At 39.8% G+C, this 23,385-nt stretch overlaps 1 protein-coding gene across 9 annotated transcripts in view; it reads right to left on the bottom strand.

Annotated features, from left to right (window-relative positions):
- Window positions 1-23,385, bottom strand: part of Dh44-r1 (Diuretic hormone 44 receptor 1) — a 77,130-nt gene that overhangs the window by 678 nt on the left and 53,067 nt on the right. For all 9 annotated transcript variants that reach the window (XR_013080162.1, XR_013080161.1, XM_076771281.1 and 6 more), the window contains 7 exons: window positions 15,585-15,774; window positions 5,055-5,148; window positions 3,810-3,903; window positions 3,436-3,516; window positions 2,528-2,604; window positions 570-689; window positions 136-321 (listed from right to left, as the gene is read on the bottom strand). Coding sequence is in view for 7 of the 9 variants with exons in the window: in XM_076771281.1 (XP_076627396.1) it covers window positions 136-321; window positions 570-689; window positions 2,528-2,604; window positions 3,436-3,516; window positions 3,810-3,903; window positions 5,055-5,148; window positions 15,585-15,774 (842 nt within the window). In the remaining 2 variants the exon portion in view is untranslated. The remainder of the gene's footprint in view (window positions 1-135; window positions 322-569; window positions 690-2,527; window positions 2,605-3,435; window positions 3,517-3,809; window positions 3,904-5,054; window positions 5,149-15,584; window positions 15,775-23,385) is intronic.

Below are 23,385 nucleotides of genomic sequence, written 5' to 3'. Positions count from 1 at the left end.
TTCATAACGCAAATATTCATTTTCTTCGATTTTGAATCTTGAAACGGTAAGGTTTTCGCGATAGACGGAGAAGGGTGCAAGAACATCTTGCGAAAAATTCGCTCTGTAACGAGATACTTGTTCTGGTTACGCTACCTGGGAAGAAAGCAATACGGCGCGAGTGTAGGAGAATGCATTAGCAACCTGACCCTCCGTGGGTCCCGTCAGTACGAGCACGTAAGTCACTCCGAGTAGAGGTATCAACACCAGAAGCGCTTTGCTCGCCTTTCGATACTGTTGCGTCTCAGCGTTCGTCGCCGACCAGAGTTTCGTTATCAGCACCTGCAACGAGGGAATCGTTACCAAAAAATTCGCCATCTTCCCCTGCCCCCTCAATTTAACAACAAACTATCCGCACAGAGCGATTCTACGCGTAAAAATAAGTCGACAGGAACGAGCAGCATTTTTTCGTTCGAGGCTTCATTTTCGAGATAATTGACTCTGAAAATTTCGCTAGCGCGTCTGACCATCGATCGTTTTCTCTACTCGCGACGGAAGTTCAATTAGATTTTAAATCGGTGTACACTCACCCACATTATCATGAAGAGGAACACCACGTTCACGCATAGGACCAAAATGGCGGGACCCTGGTAAAACCAGTCGTAAGGATGCGACACCATCCATGGACAATGCTTTCCTAGCCCGACTTCCTGCAAAATGGCGGTTGCCACTTATTAACGTCGTGCCTCCGTAAACATTGACTTTCTTTCGCAGGTGCGACTCGTTTAGACGACGTCTTATCGTTATTTTCGATCGTCGAAAGGGAATTCAAATCTCTCGAACATCGTGGAGAATTCTCTTCTCCTTTTCTCTGCCTGTCGTACATGTTATCAATACTATGATGGTAGCTGTTACGTTTCTTTATGCATCATTGTTCGACGAGAAGAAGGCACAGCGCGTTTACAATCCCCACTCCGCTTTGCAGTCCACTGACTCACAGGATTGGTCGAAAACGGTGACGAAGATCGGTGACAGCCAATCAGCGGATCGCGACAAGAGAGTGGATATAAACACGCTGTGCTTTCTTCTCGTGGAAGGACGATGCATATATATCATATTCTGTCTCGCGTAGTAGTCGGTAGACCCATCGGGAAAGATCGGATGCAATCGGACACGTTCGTTAAGGAAGAACAAGAAGGATTCCGAGCTGGTCGTTGCACGTGCATTCCTGCGGCGAATAAAATTCTATCTAGATTTCCAAATCTGTGAATATTAGTTCCTCCTGGTTGTGTATAAATTTTGAAACGCTTTCTAAACTTCCGTTGTGCCCAACGTCGACCCGAGCTCCCTTATATCGAACGGAAAAAATTATTTCCCGCGAAATTGTTCCACTTCTGTAGCTTCCAGTTCGATCCTCGAGAGACTCTGACCCGATACGAGCGAAAAAGGATTCGGAACAGTTCCGTGTGATTAAAATTCTTGGAAAACGAAGCTCCGAGGAATTCGATGCGGCTGAATCGCAGCTGTTACAGTGTGTGTGTTGCGTAGGCGTGTCGGTGTTCTTACACGGTCACCGTTAACAAAGGAATCGCGCGATATCAATGAAACTTCGTCCATGGGCGTAGAATCGAAAAGTATTTAATATTGAGACCGAAGAATACGGGAGCTTCTTTATCGACTGATCCACCTAGTGCGTTTCCGTATCGTTTCATTGTCCTTTCGCGTCACGAACTCGGTTGGTGCGTTAATACGAATCGTGTCCCGAAATTCTTACGACGCCTATTCGATACGTTCCCGCGTAACCAGCAGCACGATATCGGGGGCTTCAACGACCGTGTGTCCCGCCAATTTCGTCCCAATCGTTCTGTGACCCTCGTGCCAACGGGTATAAAGTTTGCGCGGGAACTTTGGAAAAGGGGCTTCCTGCGATGGATCGCCGCGTTTTCTCATTCCCTTCTGTCCCTCGCGGCTCTGTTCGTATTAGAAGTTCGCAGGGATCGTGGGACAGGCAGAGACGAGCAGAATTTTTATTAACGCGTTCCCGCCATTTTTCTACGTTCGAAGATGCCCTCAAATTGTAGCGTGAAACCGTAGGAACATTCGATAATTCGATAGTGTACCTGTTACTTGACAACATTTTTAACGGAGGAATTACATTGCAAACAATTTTGCAACACGTCTCGTAAGTTCGAAGCGCCGGTCACCGGTGACCACCACGACAGTTGTAACAAACGTGTGACAGTGAAGCTGAGGTCTAATTTTTAAAAATATTCTACAAAATTCCAACGTTTTTGAACGCCAGAGGAAGCTTAGCAATCGTGGGAGTATTATTGTCAGAATAATCAGTTTTAATTTTGCGCCATCTGTTATTAAGTGTTATAATAGATTAAGCCTTTCCGTTTTTCTTGGTGTGTGGTTCTTTTTCTTATTAATAAAGGTTACTGTTCTACCGAGCTATAAGTTTGATTTATGTACGAAATAAAGTCTAATTACTAAACAATTATTTTTGTTAGTTTTATATTTATTATTCTCCTTGATGTTTTCTTACCTGGTTTTGATGGGTCACGACACTCTGATCGAACGACTTCGCGATACCCCACATGGCGATAAAGAGAACCGGCATACCTAAAATTAAATCGATACAATACGCCAGTATACAAGGGTTGTTCAAGTGCGTTAGGGTCGCCTCGAGTACCCCATTGCTTTTGACGATGGCTAACGATATTTCAGAAACGACTTGTTTGTGCAACTGGAATTTATTGCCGCGTAACCCTTCCACGACTCCACGAATAATGATGTCTTTAGGTCCAATACACGTTTCTCATGCATAATACAAATCGTCTATTTGTTACATTAAAATACCATACATAAATTAAATAATCAGTTCTTTTGTTCAATTTTGATTTAAGATGTTCGAATCAAACTTATATAGAAAATGGTAAAAAGAATCTGTTGTATTGCATATTTAGTACGATAAAGCTTCTGTTAACTCATCGCTTGAAAGTAAAAACGCCTGGTACAGAGTATGCAATAATATACATATAAATTGTTACGAAACCGTGAAATGCGAATGTTTAATTGAAAAATAAATTCTACCGTTACAATTAATTGCGTGTGGCACTTTGTAATATCAATATACGACATTTTAATCCCCACTTTGGATTTAAACGAAAGTATTAAATGAAAGGAAGTAAGTTAAATTAACACGATTATTAAAATACATAGAACTCGCAGAATCCGGGTTTTCCATTCTTTCGAACTCTCATTTTCTGCGCTCTCGTTAAACGATCCATCGCAGTACAATTCCTGGAACGACAAATTCTACAAACTGCAGAGTCTGTTAAAATATTTACAAACGTAGATTACCAGCGAACGAAAGTTGAAGTTAGGTTTGGCAGGACTTCGAGAATGGCTCGAGAACATTCTACAAGATTGAAAATATAATAAAAAACTTACCCCACCCTATAATTAGGCACAGCCTCAGTTTGATGTTGTCGCCGGTGAACGTTTTCACGACCAACAGGAACAAATACAAGCCTGAAATGAAAATAATAGTTATGCTCGAAGAAAAATTAATACTGTAGAAGCTCCAGTATCGATTTGTAATGGAATGCTTCAATTTATGTTAAAAAAAGAATATTCATCTAGGAAGAGATTTATTATTTCTGATAATAGAGTTTTGCACTAATTGGAGAAACGTTACTGCTGTTTGTTGTTCGTTACCGTTCGCTATTATTAATTCGTGACAGGGTGAACTTCTTTACATTTTAATCAGCTGCCTCTAATTTACGCAAATGAATGCAGATTACTGAAGAGCCAAGGTTAATTACCTTCCACGAACATCCAGAAGTAATTGGTCAACTGAAAGTAGTTGAACAAAAAGAGAAAAATGACGCAGGTCGGTATGTCCGGCTGCATGGAAACCTGCGAACAATAATTATTTGTTTAAAACTTGCTCGATGGACGAGGTGAACGAGTGACCAACGACTACAGTCGATCATTTTTCATTTGTGCAATTTATGTAAACGTGTGAATTTTATTTCAACATGGAAAATATATTTGATTGAAAAATAAAATCCAATAAACAATAAAACCATTGTTTTTAAGATGAATTCAACTACTATACTAAGCTACCCAATATAATAAATATACGTGTCTCCCACTTTCTGTAAATTTTTCAATTTCATCCACAATTTTTTAAACAATTTTTATAACATAAATTGTCTTTAATTTCTATTTCGTGAAGTTAGTTTCGGTTAGTTCGATTTCCAAGGGACTCGTGCGACGAACGGTGACGCAAAAATGGCGCTTTGGGGGCCATTTTGTACGCGTGTCACACCTTTTCGTAAGATCAAAGACAAAGTGTACATTTCGACCGTGTTACTAATCCAGCGTAATTAATCCTTGTCGGTTATGTCAACAAGTATTTTGCCTCGTCAGTTTAGGATTAACTGCGTCGTCTCTCGATAAATTTCCCCGTGAAATGAATCTGCCTGCTAGAATTACGTTTCCCGACGAGCTAAACAGCTGGTGGGGGGAACCGTGCTTTTTAACTGGCGTGTTTCAAGCGTCGAACGGTAAACAATCGAAGAATATCCGACGAGAAAATGTATCGGTGCAATTTGAGTTTTACAGGGTGCGTTTGGCTAACTATTTTCGCCGTTTCACAATGACCTTTTAATTATCGAAAAGCCAGAGGCGCGTCGGCAACTCGACGAGCGTAATTACTTTTCCTATCCAGTGGCTCGTTAGTGCGGTTACCAGAGACATGGCGACTAATGGCAAACGAGTTTACCATTGTGAAAAATCCCCTTCGAAGCACGAGGAATCCTTTTTCAACACCATTTTTATAATATCTTTTTCTGACAATTCGAAACTGTTGAGGAATGTTCGCTGTACTCGATGATGTTACATGCCTTTTTCATTTTCTAGAAGTTACAGCAGTCTATAACATTCAGCGAAGGTCGCAGAATACTGACAACGCGACAAAGAGAAACCCTTGGAAAGAAAAAAATTGAAAAACTAGCGGGAAAGAAAATTATACAGATTAAATATCGCGTTGAATATCAATATACCTGCATCACGTTGTTTAGGATCCACATCATGTCTGCGAGTATGTAAGTGAACATTAAGTTCGTGTGTATGTTGTTTCTGATGCATCTCAGTTCCCTGTAACAGAAATTCAGTTGGTTAAATAAAGTATTTTTCAACAAGACTAACTGGATCGAATAATCAACCCTTATTATTCATCTTTTTTTTTTTTGTTTAAAGTTTATCGTTTCGTTTCAATTATCGAACACCCTGCAACGAGTAATTTTCCTTAATGTGTGCATCGATACTCTGGATAATTGTGTTTCCGTAGTAATATTTTACATTATTTATAAATTATATTATCAACAGTAAAATTCGATACAGAATTCTATTAATATATATTAATATTACGCGTTAACGAGCACGATTATTTCTCGTTGTAAATATTGCTTAATATTAATTATTCGAACGTGCATACATGTAAAATCAAACGAAAAGTTTCCATTACTTCGGTCGATCGAGTAAATTCGACAAATGCGCACGGTCGTCGAGAGCAAATATGCTTTCTTTTATGAAACAGTATCTTTTTTTTTGAACCCCATACGCGGGACAGGTTTTATTTGATTTGCGATACATGAAACAACGGTTGAAACGACTGTCCTCGAAATCGAGATTTTTTTTTTTTTCGTTACTTCGTACAATTTTCATTTGCCATTCCCAGTTCTCGTTTCCCTGAACTTGATAGTTTCCAATGAAAAATTTCACGCAAGAGACTTTGATGTATATTCGAGTTCTAAAAATAAAATTTTCACTTATTTTATAACCGACTCAAAATATATAATCTGTGACATTTTATAGAATTTCATTTTTTAATTTCTATACCAACACAGCCATCGACACGTATCAGGTTGCAAATAAATAATTACGTACTATTTCCTTTCTTTTCTTTTATATGTTTCTGACGAAAAGTTCACCTCCTTTAATTTTGATTCCGATTGATTTAATATTGCAATAGCGTTCTCCCAGACACGAGCAAAACTATCCTCTTCTACGTATAATGAAATTAAGGAGTGATTTATTTTCACGAGTTATAACAACGACGCGATTTCCAGTCGCCAATTAGAAACGTCGCTCGTGAATTATTCCGCGTGGAAATTTCGCGCCTTGATGAAAGCACAAGAAACGATGATATCTCGTTCAATGTAAATCCGTATATCAAATTCAGAGTTCTAAGTAGTTGGATGCTGGTTTTGTCGCTTGCAGAGCAAGACAAACAAGAAATAACGCGCCACCAGTTACCCCGAGTAATTTCAGTAGTATGAAACCGAATTAGTACGACGTTTGGCGAGCTATTGCTTCGAAAATTGTTTGGATCACTAGAACTGCAATAGATTCGTTAATTATTTCTTTAACATAACGTTCGTTGTCGCTGATATCGGTTAAAAATCGCCTGATATAAGAAGACGTTTTCATTGTTTTTAATTAAACGAAAATTATTAATGTACGAAGTGGCGGAGTTTATCGGGACAATTAATTTTCGCGATGCGGTCGCTCGCTTGCAAACTTGTCGCTGTAAGCCGATGGAATTTTTCATCAAATTCGCTTCCCCGTTTATTGTCAGAGCCGCTGTTTCGTTTATCGTAAAAATATCGAAAGAAATTTTAAAAATTCTGCTCGATTTGAAAAATAAATTGTTACCGGGCGTCACGGGCGTTCCGTCTCGCGACACGGATGGCGTTTGAAAGCAAAAAATTGTTAGGTACGCGCGGTAAAAGAACAATTAACTGTTGACGTCAATGTTGCATGGCCTACGCAGACAATGATTGTAACGAGAATAAGGGAACGCGGTCCTATTCAATGTGCAAAACAATTTCCGGTCGAAACGGCGTGAAAAGTTTTTGTTCGGCGCTTTTATTTTACTTTTTTCCTACGGTTCCTAGTTTTATTTCGATATACGACGCGAGAATTGTGTTCTTCGCCCATTAAAGCCGATCGATGGGATAAAAATCGAAAATGGATCGAATTTCGCGAATAATCGAGATCGCAGATGTTGGAGGTTTGCATGTGGCGGAGAATAAATTGTTTTAGAATGGCCTCCGACCTTGCAGAGGTCCACGTACCGCGAGAAACTAGAAAGATGGCTCCTGAGTGATGTTCGCGATGCGAGAGAAATCTGTCTTTTTGCCCGTAAAATGCGATTTCACGATGCTAATGCTATTATTAATCATTGGTTCGTGCGATACGAAATCTTGACAAATATCAAAATCATTTTTTACGAGAATACCAATCGCTGCATGTGAACTCCATACAGAGTACATACCTACTCAACGATGGTGTGAATTAAGCAATTATAAATAAAACTCAGCATTGTTTAACATTCCAACGCAATAGTTTAAACAATTCTTAACAATATGTGGTATATGGATAATGAAAGGGTCCATCAGTATGCGTAAATAATAATTTTTCGCGAAATAATTTGTCCATCGGACGCGTAAAGATGGCTGACGCACGCTGTGCTCTCCCCACTCCTCCGTCACCGCATTAAAGGCTCATGTGGAGTCTTACACGTCTCACTGTCGCGGGGGGGTCCAAGGGTGGCGGAACTCCTGGCTCGGTGGGTACCCTGGGATCATCCTAAGCTGACCAGTGGCGACCAGGGGGACCAGGGGGACCAGGACTGACCACTACTGACCAGGACTGACCACTACTGACCAGTGCTGACCAGTTGACCGGTGGTGAGCATACGATGACTAATAGTGACCAGTTGCTGACCAGTAGTGAGTCTTGTTTAAATCTCCTCTCTCTCTCTCTTATTTCTCTGATTTTAAACTTACTCGTTCATTTTTGACTATCTTGTGATGAAAAATTGGGTTTGTTGAATTTATCGGTTTTCGTTTCGTTACTGTGGATGTTTCCATCATTTCTGACATACAATGGGATATTCTATTGACTGGTTTTACTATTACTTTGACAATTGGTTGCGTTACCTTGACCATATGACTTGGAAAGAAAATGATTCTCTATGGGGTCTTTCCTTCGATCGTTTACTGTTTCTGTTTCCAATTCTTTCCTGAACTCGTATCTGTCTTTGTCGATTAATCTGAATTTTTATCTCGATTTCGTTTGCAAAATTACTTTGTCAATTTCACTACTTGTGGTATTAGTTGAATCTGACTTGGTAAGGTGTTTCTTATTTCGTAGAATATTTTTACTGGTCAGCTAAGTTCATCAGCATCGTCTATCAATTAATCTGAATTTTCATTTCGACTTTATTTGCGAAATTGTTTCGTTTTGACTGTGATTGACATTGTTTAATTCATATCTTCACTTCCTTATCACGTGTAAATTTTGTATATTTCTTTAGGTAGGTCTACCCATCGAATTAATCTGAATAGAATAACTGTGTTTTGTGTAGGAATATTTCAGAATTTCTTAGCTTGTTCGATACATCAGCTGAACAAATTATTTCTCCACTTGTCGAATCACAGATGGATTGGATAGGGTTTATTAAATTTTCTTTAATATGATACTAATACAAGTATTAGTTTTTGTTTCAGGTCAGATCTATTACAGATCGATTCCAAGGACATCGAGGGAACACGCCACAACCGCCGAGGGAATCATCCGCCGAGGGACATTTAATTCCAAGTACATTAGATTTAAGCTTCGTCGCGAATCTTAAAATTAACGTCGAAGCCTTCTTTATTATACGTATCTCCACGTCGTACCAAGCAATTATTCAATAAGTAGCTTCTCTCTCGCTCGTTCCCCCGTTCCTAGCTTCGGTCACCGCTGTTTCATCGATTGAAACATGTGATCGGCCGCGTATCTGGTCCGAAAGATCTAATCGCCTTCCCTTGGTAAGCTTGATTGAGGGAAAACGGCACTTCGCTGGAAGGTGTGGAGTTTCCGTATTCTGCGGAAACGCATACCTTCCAGCGGAAGTCGACTCTGTCTCAGGTACTCTCTCTTTGTCAGACAACCTAAGTCGGGTCCTTCGGGCTCCCGGCGGGTTGCGTTGGAGAAATGGAGACCTCGATTCGGAGTTGCAGTTCTCTGTTTTCTTGTTGAGATCGAGTTAGCAAGGGCAGTAGGTTCGATCCTCGGATCCGATGCACGGTACAGCATCGCGTCGCGTCGCGTCGCGTATCCCACGATTTAGCTTCATCCCTCTTTTTAACCACATAATTGCTTGGTACAACTAAGTCAAGGAACTTTGTTTCCTTCTATCGTCCGAATTTTAGCTTCAATTTGACTAGACTTGAGCTTCGACGTTAATTTTAAGTCCCTATTGCGTGCGTCTCCCAATATTGCCAAGTAATTATTTAACAAGTAGCTTCTCTCGACTCGTTCTCTCGTTTCTTGCTTCGGTCACCACTGTTTCGTCGAACGAAACATGTGATCGGCCGTCCAGTTTGTCCGAAAGATCTAGTCGCCTGCCAATGATAGATCGATTTCTAGAAATAGAAATCAATCTACCAAGGGTAGCGTCGATTCGATCCGAAGATCCGCTGCACGGTTCAGCATCGCGTCGCGTCGCGTCTCCAACAATTTAGCTTCATCCCTTTTTAAACAAAATAATTACTTGGTATTTAGACTTAAGCCCCTAGTGTAGCCGCGTGTCCTGTCAAGTAATTATGTAACAAGTAGCTTCTCTTTCACTCGTCTCCCGTCCCCTCCGATCACCACTGCTTCCATGTAGAAAGCAAGTGATCGGCCGATTAGCTGGTCCGAAGGGTCAGTTGCCGTCCTCTAGTGAGACGATCCAAGGGAAAGGGTATTTCGGCCGCAGAGGGGATCAGGGACTGTTCCTGTCTACGGTAGCCCCGACTCAGGATCCCTCTCTCTGTCAGACATCCCGAGTTGGGTCCATTTGGCTCCCAACAGGATGCTTGGGGGAAATGGGGAACCCGTGTTGGGTGCGTCGATTCCCTTTCCCTTCGATCGGACTCGCCAAGAGGCAACGAACTGACCCTTTTGACCTCGCTATTCGGTTCGCGTCTCTCGTTCCTTGCACTATTGCATGGTGCATCGCGTCGTATCGCGTCGCGTCGCCCACGATTTAGCTTCGTCCCTCTTTTAAACAAAATAATTACTTGACACGACTAATCTAGTTTCTAAGTATGTAAAAGGGAGATCGATGGAACTTGGATTCCATCTATCTCCCTTCGGGTCTCCGCTCGCAGCAACCTCCTCGCGGTGAGACCTGGTAATCGGTGTCACCCACGATAGAAAAGTTATTCTTCGTGTGTGACACCGAGCTAATGGCTGCGAATTTAGATTTATAGTTAAGCAGGTGTTTGGTTGACCATTATGTTAGACAGGTTACTTTTATTCGAAGAGAAATTCTTTTGAAAATTCTTTCAACTCTCTTCGTTGGTTGTGCATCTTATATTGGTTGCATTTTCGTTTGTTTCTTTTTCGATCAACGATCGTTCGCAATACCAGTGCCACAGCGTGGCGTCAATAATTCACGTTCCCTGGAAACCACGGGATTCGCCACGGAAGCGTACGTTTCAAATCCCGGACGAACTTAATAAAATATGCCCGGGTGTTTCGTGTTTCCTGCAGGATACAGTCGCACGTTTCCTCCGGTTTGGTTCGTATTTCCGGAATTAATGCCCGCCTTGGCCGTGTTAGACTTCGACCCGGGCCGAAAGCTACGGGCAGACGTTAGGGTATGCTCGATGTCCGGGAACAATTTCCATACCGTGCTCCTTCTACCTGTTGCGGCCCCGTTGATTCAATATGGAACGAACGACCCACCGGAACCTCCTTACTAATCGCGTTGAATCTCCACGAAGGCGATTCTGTTCAAATCGCGACGCCATCGCGAATTTCGCACGCAATTTACCAGCGGATTTAACTTTGAAGAAAGAATTATGTCTTACTCCGAAACTCTTAAAGTTCCGTTCACTTTATATGAAACACAATATTTTTCAAAGTTTCGTCCTAAGTTCGGATTATGGTCGTCGTGGCAGTACGCAATTCTGAAATACACGACGACATAATTATTATCGGGCTTGGTTCTCTCTTATCTTTATTAACGAAATTTATTTACATTTGTCATTTCGGTGTACTGGAATATTACACGAACGAATTTAGTGGGATTTTCGTGAGTGGCCACGGAGACTGATTCATTATAGAACCTGCGAAGCTCTGGAACCTCTTACTATCGCATTGAATTTCCAGGAAGGTGATTTCGTCCGTGTAGCGACTCCACCGCGAATTTCGTGTGCAATTTAGTAGTGGATTTACTACTGCAGCAACAAACCAGCAAGAAATTACGTTTCTACCCTCTGTTTCCTTCATGAAGTGAGAAATAATCGCAAAAGCGTGGTCAAAACCTTGAAATATACAATCACAGTTTCTGTCAACTATCATTCTTGGAGTAGTATTGCTTTGGTAAAATTCTTTGTGCTTTTTACAATTATAAAAAGATGCTTAATAGTATTAGAATAAACCTAAATTAGATCTCTGATCTGTCTGATCAACAGTTATTCTTTTATTTCCTAGTTTTGATCGAAATACATGTTCAACTTCTGTACCGTGCGTCTATTATAACATAAGATACATTCCTTCAAAAAGATCATGCATCAAATTTTAAGGGGAACCTTCTAAGAAGGCTTTAATCTTCGATTTCGTGGTGGTTTTGATGTACTATTGGTTATTCGATGGTCGACAATGGTCAGTTTATGGTCATCGGTGGTCAACAGTGAACTGCTGGGCGCTGCTGACCACTGGTGACCATCAAACCACTACTGATCAGCGTTGACCATTGCTGACCACTTGGAACTATGTGTCAACAAGTAGTAAGTCCATTCCATTCATTTATACGTATTATTGCAACAATTTATCTGCACCTGGCCTACGTTATGTAACCCAATAAAAATTAACTAATGTAACTTGACTTGCGATAAACCTTTTCAACGATTTCACTTTGCGCGGAATTCTGAAGACCAGAAGCATCGTTTGGAACGTAGGAGCTCAAATTGCTGGCTGTGTGACAAATAAATTAGACACACACTCTGGAAATTCAGTCGAATGTTTGTCTTTGTGATGCAGTGTAAAGTTTGGACGTAGGTGGTTGTCAAAGATTGAAATTCAAGAAAAGTTTCGTGCAACGACGACCTCGTTCTTAATAGGTTTCGCGGTACATGGCAAAGTTCCACCTTTGGAGCACGACGTTTATTGAATCTCGTTGTCGCGCAGGGACCGACCCGCGGCTTTGAGCATCGTTTCTATTTACACCGTCGAGTTATTTTAAGACTAATCTATGGGGAGAACAAAACTATGGAGATTGAAACGCTGGTTGCAATTTCAACTGCGCGTGGCCATTAGGAACTAGAGATTGCTTCGGCAGGGAAACTCTAAACTAAACTTATTTCTGCGTAGATATGTCGAATCCCTAGAGCGGCTAAGAAGAAACTTGCCCGTTCCCAGTCGAAATTCTCGTCTTACGGTGCACGTAATCCCGTCAACTAACATAAAATTCACATTTCGAGCCGGTCCTGCACCGAACCTGACACGAGGGAGCAATATTACATCCCCCTGCTGCCGTTAATATCAATTCCTTAATCATTGAAGTTTCGTTTACGGACAAGATGGCCGACACGGGCACTTACAACTCGATATCTGCTTCCTCGTACCGTGTCCGTGAGAAACGAGAGACGATAAGTTTATTAAGTCAGCGAAAATAGCGTTAATTCGGTGCTCTTTTACCTTTGCAAATAAAATTCTGGACCAAGTCGTTCAAAAAATACAGCATCACATATTTGGGGCGATGGAAAATTATTTTAATTTATTACGAAATGAATCAAGCACTGTTAGAATATTCGTAGAATTTTGGAAGCTCTACGGAGTTACATATTCTGGGGACACTGGGTCTAAATCCTATAGAAAACTTATGGGACGAATTGGATAATAGAATCAGAACCGCGCCTTATAAATGTTAAAAAGAAATTCAAAAAAGATAGCGACTCCGAAACAAAGTTATGCCGAACAAGATGTTCCCCTTCAACTTCTTCGACTCTCCGATAGTTTTTCGGCCACTGGGTGAGTCTACGCGCCAAGAAAAGTACGAAATTACGTCAGAGCCTTTTTCATTCTCTCGAAGAACATTCGAAGAACTTTGATAAATATTATTTGACCATTTTAAATTACAATTGGTTTTCGTTGGTTTGCATAAATTTCCCGAAAACGTGGCTGACTTTTTACGGGTAGCGGACCCTTCAATTCTCTTTGGAGTTCGTCCGTTTCACGTTCCATTTGAATACAAAGATGCACGCCAGAGAAATCCACGGTAGTTGTTCTCTTAGGAATAGAAAGAACTAGTCGCGATCGTGATTCGGTTCTCGAATGAACTTCTATTTCCCCCGTGGAAATGCAACGTCCCTGAAACTACCGGGATAATAAATGATCGGATGCTGGTGCCACGCGAAATGTCGTTTTCTTGCTCGTTAACGAGCAATGGAAAAGTTTCTGTCGCGTGTCTTTGAGCGTGCAGTTGATGCTCGGTTGCGTATGCATAGAGGCCAATTTGGTTACGGGTATTTCCCATCGATTTATAGGCAAATCGCCGCCACGTTCGAAACCGTTTGTTATCTACGGACCCACGAATGCAAAATGTTGGACAATATTTTCTAGACGTCGCGTTAGAAAACCACCACTGGATTACAATAACGTAGCGATCTCTACGGATAGAATAATGGCTTTGTAATTTTAAAACTCTCTGGCAATTTCGTTTTACTGGAAACAGATATGAATTTTTTTCTAGAAAATGGGTAGGATTTCGAGGGTATGTCTATCGACCAAAAATGATGACGATCAACCCCTGCAACTAAAAATAATTTTTTTAGAACGATGTGAAATTTTTTAATTTTGTCGAAAAATTTCACAACTTCTCGAATTTTTTTCTAGAAAATGGGTAGGATTTCGAGGGTATGTCTATTGACCAAAAATGATTACGATCAACCCCTGCAACTAAAAATAATTTTTTTAGAACGATGTGAAATTTTTTTTTTTAGGCACCTACCCCCTGTTGATTTTCCTTAAAAATTCCTTTTTCATTTTCAGTATTTTTGTTTGACGCCCTACAGAAAAGTTGTCTAATACTTTTTTGTAGGTACCCATGAGCTCTGCTTCAGAAAAAAGTTTCATTGAAATATATTCACTATTGTAGGAATTATGGCCGTTTGAAAATTAGACTACTTTTATGGAGTTTTTTGCATTTTACGGGGTCAAGGAGCAACTTTTTGAATATTTTTACGATTTGTACATATTCTCCATCAAAATACGCGTAGTTTGCTTTTTTAAACATCAAAATCGTCCAATCCGTTCAGAAGTTATGATGGTTTAAACATACGCATGAAATTTCAGGGAAACATATCAATGGTATGGTCAGACATCAGATTTTTGGTAATGAATTTTTTTCTCGAAAATGGTTAGGATTTTGGAGATATGTGTATTCACCAAAAATGTTTGTAATTGACCTCTGCAACTAAAAATAATTTTTTCAGAATGATTTGAAATTTTTTTATTTCCCCGAAAAATTCATTCACCTTTCTGAACTTTTTTCTCGAAACTGCGTACGATTTCGAGGGTACGTGTATTCGTCAAAAATGATTGTAATTGACATTACTGTATTATTTTAGCAACTCGAGTTCGCGAAGGAAAAACTACCCCTCAAAGTTCGACTTTCAAAGTACTAATATTGAAGCAGGTAGAAGAAAAATGTTTCAACAAAAAGTGTAACGATTACAATTTCCATAGCACGGTATAACTTTCAAATTAAGCAGTCTCTTGTTACCAGTGCAAAGAACGGTATTACTATATTCTTTCCTGTCCAACGTTAACGAAGCAAGAGGCGAAAATGTGCAGTGCTTAACGTTGCAAAATTCACAGACGAGGAAGACCTACGCGTCGCGTACGGGACACGAGAATTTCTTTTTTTTTAAACAACGTACATATTTCACGGTTAATTTCCACCGAACCTCGTTTCGTTTTTATCAGTGCCAGCTGGGGAGCCTTATTTTTATATTTGTAGTCGTCGCCCCGGATAGGAAAGTGCCCCGGAGAACATTTTTCACTCCGAGAAAAAGCTACGTACGGGGACAGCGGAATCTTCGTTTCAACGTGAAAGTTTAGTACGATTGCCCGTTGCGCGGTAGATGATTTATACGACGTCGTATTCCACGATCTAATTAAACGATTAATTATTCCCGACGAAAGGAACACGTTTCGATTCGTAAAGTTACTTTTTTAAGTTGTCTTCGTCGAAGAATGCGTCTCAAAGATCTTTCAAATAGAAAATATACAATTAAAAAAATGAACTAGTTTGCTAAGAACAGTTTAATTCTCCAACCAAGACCACCAATCCACCACTGTTTTCTGCTTCGAGACGAATTTAATATACCCGTTCCAGATCGTGCAACTCGGCCTGGTTAAATATTTATTTAATACCGTGGACGTTTGAATAATTTTCCGTGTCCCTGAAAAGAATTGGAAATATTCGCGTTTCCTGGGAACCGTGTTAGACGCACGGAGCACCGGCGATTCGAATGAAAATCTCTTACTTGCAGTAAAGGAATATCGAGACTGCGACGACGAGGGTGAACAGAGAGAGGCTGTAACCGACGAAATAAATCGTTGTGGAGATGACTTCCGTTCCACCCTCGATCGTGGGCTCCCGGATGTCGCGACAGAGGCTGTAGTTGGTGTAGGTGCTCCACTCTCCATCGGGTTTGCACCAGCGACTTGCGTTTTCTGGAAGAACACAGTTCTCCATTAGTATTCACGGTCTAATGCGCGATTTTTCTCTCGACCCACGCGAAATGTATAATGACATTATTACCGCGGAGTACGGCGCTGTTATTACGCGGCGTTGGAATAAGAATGTTCGAAAATAATCAGAATTCTACTCTATAAAAAGTAAATTAGTTTCTTAAAATTATCTTAAAACGTTTTCACTGGGATTGGTACGCCCATTTATTTTCTATCGATGTTTCTCCGTATGCAACGTTTAGATGGAAATATCGGGTGCCTCGAGTGGCTGAAATCGCGGATTTCTCCGTCGAAACGACGATATTTGCAGAGTCGCTATAGACGTCGGTCGTCGTTGCATTATTCAGGACCGTCAAGAGAAGTGCCTCCGTAATCGGTAAAACCAAAGAAAGGTCGTTCGCGAGGCTGTACGTCGCATATAAACGAGATTCTTAATTTATATCGGACACTTTCGCGTCCGACCTTCGACACACGAATGGACTCTTAAGGAGGAACTATAATAATACCTTAAATAGGAACGACTTTATCAAATACTTTCGTCCCTTGGGTTTCACAGTTTGCTCCGCGAATCGATCACGCATTAATCGCAATTTTGCGAGTATTTAATTTTACGCCTTAACAGAATCGACAGTCGAACGTTAAAACTTATGAAAGTTTGATGAAGATTGCTCGTCGACGAAGAATTTCGATCGGGAACTTTAAATCCGTCTTTTTCGAAACTACATCTTTCGAGTCCGTGGAAGTGACATACCGTGAAGGTAATAAAACTTCCTAAAAGTATTAACAGCTTGTAGAAAATATGGCCGCCCGTCGATGTAACTGGATTTATAGTAATGGCTGCCACGGTTCATTTCTAGCAATAGTACGAATTTGTCTCAATTAACTCTTTTAACTTTATGAATTTAGTTCTAGAATGAAACTTGCAATAAAACGTGTCGACATGTATTCTATTTAGAGAAGGGAAAGTGCAATTGTATATGTCTTCGTGTTTTACGAAAGTCGAGATTTTAAAAGACGCTTTCGAACGCATTTCCGTCGAATTTTTCTATTTCGGCGCCTTCGTTTTGTTCCGGTGCTCCGCTGGGATGCAACGAAACGCTCGAAGCGATTAAATTCATTTCCAAATAACGCGCGTGCAGGGCGTCGTTTTACGCTAATTGAACAGCGGGTAAAAAAGGAGCCTCGAAATTGTTAACGCGACACGCCGTGATTGTTTCGAGTTTAATATAATTTTCCAATGGCACGTTTCCCGTGAAACGTAAGATATTTTTTTAAATCGTGCAAATACGGCACTTTTTATCGAGTTAGCCTTACTCGAACGTTACCTTTGTGATACATTCAAACGCGAGCGAAGTTTGAAAGCAAAGGGACGAATTTAGGTTTGCTCGGCGAAAATTTACGATTTTTCAGCGTTCTCTGCGCTGCGTTCCCCTTTTCACTGGCAACTTTCATTTTTTCGAACGAATTAAAAACGCAGTCGACGCGAAAAGGGGACGGATCATCCGATGAGACGACCAAAATACTCTCGACACGATTATTACGAAACTACGAAACGAATTAATTTCCCAAACTTTTCCCAATTTCAGTTTGGTACGTTTGCTAGATCTGTTATTGTTGAAGATACATTCGCGCTCTCGCGATCGATTCCACCCGTGAACTTTGTTCGTATTTACAGCAACTTGCCCAGCGTGTTTCAGTTTATCAACTTCCGGGAAGTTTTTAACTGAAAAATATCGATCATCGCGGCTCGAATTCTCCTTTAACGACTGTTGGAAGTCCGAGTGTAAAGAGTTGATGGATGCCCTTGGGAAAACACGCGATAACAAGAAAACTTCGAACGCCATAATAAAACTACATTTTGATATTATTTTAATTAAAAGCCTCTACGTTTCCCGATAATTAAAATACGCGTTTTCTTTACGTTCCCCTCCATTTTATTATTGTCTCTCACGCTTGGCGCCCATTGTTCGCCGCTGGTAATTGAAATGCTGATTATAGCGCGACGAAATGACTACCAGTCGCGGAGGAAACTTCTCTGGAGAAACTTACGATCGTTGTATTCGGTATTCAGAAAAGTAGGAAAAGTTCCCAGCGACGAAGTATCGTTGTACCATTGAAACAGGAATAACAATGTGAAAATGGTAATTCTTGGTTATGTCGTGTTTCGAGATACAAAACAAGCTTATGCTTCGAAGCGTACAAAGAATACATTACTCGAATGGTCGAGTCAAGCGACAGATTTCGATGTATCGTCCACGATAAAAGCCAAGATTAACTTATAAATATTCTTTCTTTCGTTCTTCGACGTCGCGTCAAATTCAACTCTATCGCGCGTTCGAACAAGATGGCCATCTTTGTTGGCTAACAATAAGATTACACACTGTTGTTCCAAGCGCATACCGTGCGAATATCGATCGAGGCTTCTACGAGATATTAAATCGGAGATTATTCCGCATTACAGAGAATTACAGATTATAAACGGAGCATTGTTACGAGAATGAAATATGCGACGGGTATTAATACCAACGTGCGTTTGCGCATGATTTGGCACGATTTTCGTCGTGAATTATTGATAGCGATACGGGTAATTATATTTGTCGTCTGAATAATCGATCTACGGTCAAATGGTTAAGGGATTGCCTAATCGATCACAAAAACGTTTTAATTGATTTATAGAATGCGTATTGTTAATTCAGAATTTTTTTAGCAAATATTCCCCTCAATTTCCCATGGCAAACTGCCAGAAAATTCGTTCGATACTCGCTGATATTCCCTTTGATCGCTCCCACAAAGTCTCTAACAAAGGATCCAGGTCTTGCATCCATTTCTTTTTTTATAGATGTAAGGGAAGACGTTACGAAACAACCTCAGAAGCAAGGGGCATCTCCCTTCCGTTTTTAAGAAATAACGTTCGTGAGAATGCGAAAATGGCGAGCGTATTACCACCAGACTTGAATTCGTAAAAACCTTTCTCGTGTAGAAAAACTTTCCCGCGGAAATATTAACTTCTTAATACTTCGCAAGAAAATTCAAATATTTACGATATATACGTCTACTTCATTCACATCAATTATTATTCGCGTTATCAAAGTCATCGAAACCCAGGAGATTTGGCCTTCGTCTACGTTTCAGTAGTTTTGAATACTTTTGTACGTTTTTTTAGAACGACGGTGATTCCCTGTATAGAAATGATCCACGACCGCCAAAAAGGATCAGTACAAAAAATAATGGTTAGAAAAGCTTAAATGTGAATTCTAAATTGTTGGTTAAAGTTTGAACAAAACGTGTATCATTCAGTGTTCCAAAGAAAACTAAAAAAAACGCGAAATGGAGTCGTCTCGATCGCGTTTGACTTTTATCTCGACGTTGTCCGAGAGTCATATATCGAACTCGAAGCTGGAACGCTGGCGGAACCCGAATTCGACCGAGATTTCTGATCGATACTCGGGAATTGCGTGTCTGGATGGCGGACGTATTTATCTCCGCTTCGAAGGTTCGAATTTTACGCGACGCGGCGTCGACGACTGCGAAATAATAACCCGTCGATCAATGTTTTAATGAGGTTGCTGTCGAATTTCCGGCCGATTAGGTCACTCGTCCGCGGATAAAAATATTATCGTTCGACAACCGTTTTCGCGTTTCGTACGACGGGATTGGGATCCACTATGTTAACGATCGATCCTGGTGGTTTCATTTCTCGAGGTACAATTCCCTCGGCTCGTTTAATTTTCCAGCCGCTGGCGGCTTTATCGTTTCGTTACTCGAAGTTACTCGACTATTGTCGTCCATGTTTGTCAACGAGACGACAACGTGTCTGCGAAACATTCGTTGCAATTAAGGGAGCATTGCTGTCTAGGCTGCCATTTCTTCGGCCTTTTTTTGTGATTTTTTTTTTAACGACAAGTAGGTTGTTTTGCAGTGACATTTTGCAGATATATTTATTCGTCTTATAGTTACGTACAGTATTTTTTTCATCAAAAAATATTAAAAATTGCAAGAGTTATAGCTTCTTGTTTAAAAAAACGCATTTAAACTGGCTTATGTGATATTTCAAGATCTAGCAGACCGATCGACTTCAAATTTCGGGAGAATATTCAGCAGACGCGCCTTTATAGCTGGAGCTAGAGATTTAAAAAAATATTGAGTTTTACGCTAAAGACAAAAGAACGATTAACAAATAGAAATTCGAAACTTGAAGCGTCGCCATTTCTTTATTTATCAGGATTTTGACTTCTCCCTAGTTTCTGTTATAGCTACAACCTTCCTTATGAAGATACTTTAACCCCCTCTGTTTCAAATTATCTAGAATCCTGGAAGCCATTGGAGCACCTTTGCCAAAAGAGCTATTAAACAAGAAGTTATAATTCCCACGATTTTTAATATTTTTCCATGAAAAAAATACTGTACATGCTTAGAAGATGAATAAATATATCTACAAAGTCTCAGTATAAAACAGCCTACCTATCATTAGAAAAAAAATCACAAAAAGGGCCGTGAAATTGAGAGTTTAGACAGCAATACCTCCTTATTATATTTCACCTTTTCGGTACTAATTAATTAGTTGGTCGAGACATCTTCGTTACTCGTTACAGAAATAATAACATTTGCTTATTTTATTCAAACGTTAATAGTTTTTTTTCCGGAGATTAACAAAGACATCAATTCTTTTTTTTGTGTTAAAAGACGCTAATTTGTACAGGACGCGTATGCAAAGTTCAAGATTAATTAAAAAGGCAAACGCGCCGAATGTAAATAAACTTTTGTTTGGCGAACGAATTATACGTCTGTTCGTAGGAGAGCGTTCTACTTGCCCGGCTGGCCACATACTGATTTATTTACTCGCCGCTGTACGACCACACGCAGGTTTGTGCTACTTATAATGCACTGGAATGTTTCGCCGCGGATGAATTTCTATTGTTCCGCGATAAATGCTAAAATTTGAATATACACGGCACGTTGCGGAGTATCAGAATCCAAAGTGTGTTAATTGCTGTTTACAATTTCGAAAGTCCGTGGTTTTAATCGGAATAACAATAAACCGAAACGTCGAAAAGTCCATCGAAGGAAAATATTTTCTAGAGTTTCCTCTGCTGTGACTAATATAAATTTATCGATAAATCGTGATAGAAAACTGTCCTTAATACCTTCTCATTTCATAAATTTTTTACTAATTCCAGTATCTATTAATTATTCACCCACATTTCCGAAACACTATTGAATCGATCGCGTCTTCGCTGTACACTATAATACTATCGAAATGCGAGTTTCCAATAACGTTATCGAGAATGATATCGATGGAATGTAATTAAGCGATCGTATAATGGGAGACCATGACGTTTAAGCATACCCTCGTTTCTCGATTCCTAATTGAACAGTTCTCGAACAACCGTCGAATTGTTTGCCGGTTCAAGTGAAATAAAAATGTTTAACACGCTTGTAACGCGGGATCAACGATCACGACACGGAGCAATTGCAACGAGAATAATTCGATTTATCGTTTTCCTTCGACGATACGAATTTTACCGTGCCAATTGCAACCAGCTTTTTTCTTTTCGCGAAACGAACGAGGAAGGGAAAACGTTGCTGATTAAAAGTCAGAATTTTAAACCGATAATCGAATTTCAACGTCGTCGAGGTGTCGCGTGACATTCGTGATCCTTCGTGGAATTTCCGTTGCAAAGAGCCACGGACAATTAAACACAGGGCGTAGTATTACAAGCGATACGACCTAAATACCAGCCACGCTTCGTGGAAAAATAGATCGAATACGTGGAATGAAATTTTTTTGGGAGACGCTCCGTTTCCGAGAAAATTCGACTTTAAAACTGCGTCTATTAATCAAATCGATGGAGAACGAGACGTTTCAAACAGCACTTCTTATTGACTCATCCTCTAGAGGTCAAAATAAGACGAAAATCAATAATATCAATTTCTTGACTGAGGCTTCGTTAAAAAGTAATTAAAAATAAAATTTTAAAATTTCAAATCGTTCTGGAAAAATTATTTTAGGTTTCAGGGGTCGATTACAATCATTTTTGGTCATTACACATACCCTCGAAATCCTACCCAGTTTCGAGAAAAAAATTCCTTACCGAAAATCTAATTTCTAGCCTGGAATATCTGCCCGAATTTTCATGCGAATCTTTAAAACGTCATAACTTCTGAATGGATTGGACGATTTTGATGTTTAAAAAAGCAAACTACGCGTATTTTGATGGAGAATGTGTATAAATTGCAAAAATATTCGAAAAGTTGGTCCTTGACCTCGCAAAATGAGAAAAACCCCATAAAAATGGTCTAATTTTCAAACAGCCATAACTCTTACAATTGTGAATATATTTCAGTGAAACTTTTTTCTGAAGTAGAGCTCATGGGTACCTACAAAAAAGTATTAGACAACTTTTCTGTAGGGCGTCAAACAAAATTACTAAAAATGAAAAACTAATTTTTAAGAAAAATCGACAGGGTGCCTAAAAAAAAAAATTTTCAAATCCTTCTGAAAAAATTATTTTCGACTGTGGGAGTTAATTACAATCATTTTTGGTGAATAGACATACCCCCGAAATCCTGCGCATTTTCGAGAAAAAAATTTATTACTGGCGAAACTTTAAATGTTAATAACTTTTTAACGAAGTCTCCATCAACAAATTGGTATTCTTGATTTTCGTTCTATTTTGGCCCCTAGAATCTCCCATTACAATTTTTCCCAGGCCGAACACCCTGTATAATCGATTCATTTAATTATTTCAAATATTCATGATGTCTATTCCAACGACACCATGTCGATATTAAATTTCATTATCCAGTTCTACTCGTTAAATTCTGACCTCTGTATCAGGGATATAATTTTGAAAATTCGCGATACATTGTTAACATCCAATTCATCAGACTGACGCGAAGTCTTCGTATAAAATTAACCATTCCCCGAATGGAGGCATTATTAATGACTAATCAATGCGTACTTTCGAACTCTAATGAAAATTCATACATCGCGGACGCAAAGTATTTGTACGTCTGCACAGTAATTTTCTCGCTTGGTGATTTCTCAATGCACGAAATTTTGATGAAATATAGACGTATTATTAGTATTGTTAGACGAGTTTCGATAACAAAAGTTGAGGTTTAATAAATTAATATTTGGCGTGGAGGTGCCACTGTATCCGAACGACGAATTTTATTTTTCGACGCGGACATTCGCGGACAGCTTTTTATGAAGTAACATAATTCGCATTAGCGAATCAGCGACGCAGTAATGCGTGTACCTGGACGAGATCCGCATGAAAGGTAACCGCTGTGAAACACTGAAAAATCAAGTTGCATTCAAAACGTATAAATATGCACCAGAATCGTACGGATACTTGTTCTTTCGGATCTGCAAAAATATTCGCGCGCTTTCACGTCGATTTTAACTTCCAATCGAATTTGCAATTTGTAAATGCGAGTGAAAAGTACACCCCATAATTAGACGCGTATAAATTCATATAATTGCTTAAAACCTCGAAGATATTCGTGCTTTCGAAAATCATAAAATTCTTATATTTGTCGAATGAGTTCTCGTTAAAGTTTCGAGACGAGGGAATACGAAGGTGTCGA

Source organism: Colletes latitarsis, chromosome 8, assembly GCF_051014445.1.
Source record: "Colletes latitarsis isolate SP2378_abdomen chromosome 8, iyColLati1, whole genome shotgun sequence".
NCBI classification, from domain to species: domain Eukaryota; kingdom Metazoa; phylum Arthropoda; class Insecta; order Hymenoptera; family Colletidae; genus Colletes; species Colletes latitarsis.
The sequence above is the reverse complement of the archived record's forward strand: the minus strand, read 5'-3'. Positions and strand labels throughout refer to the sequence as shown.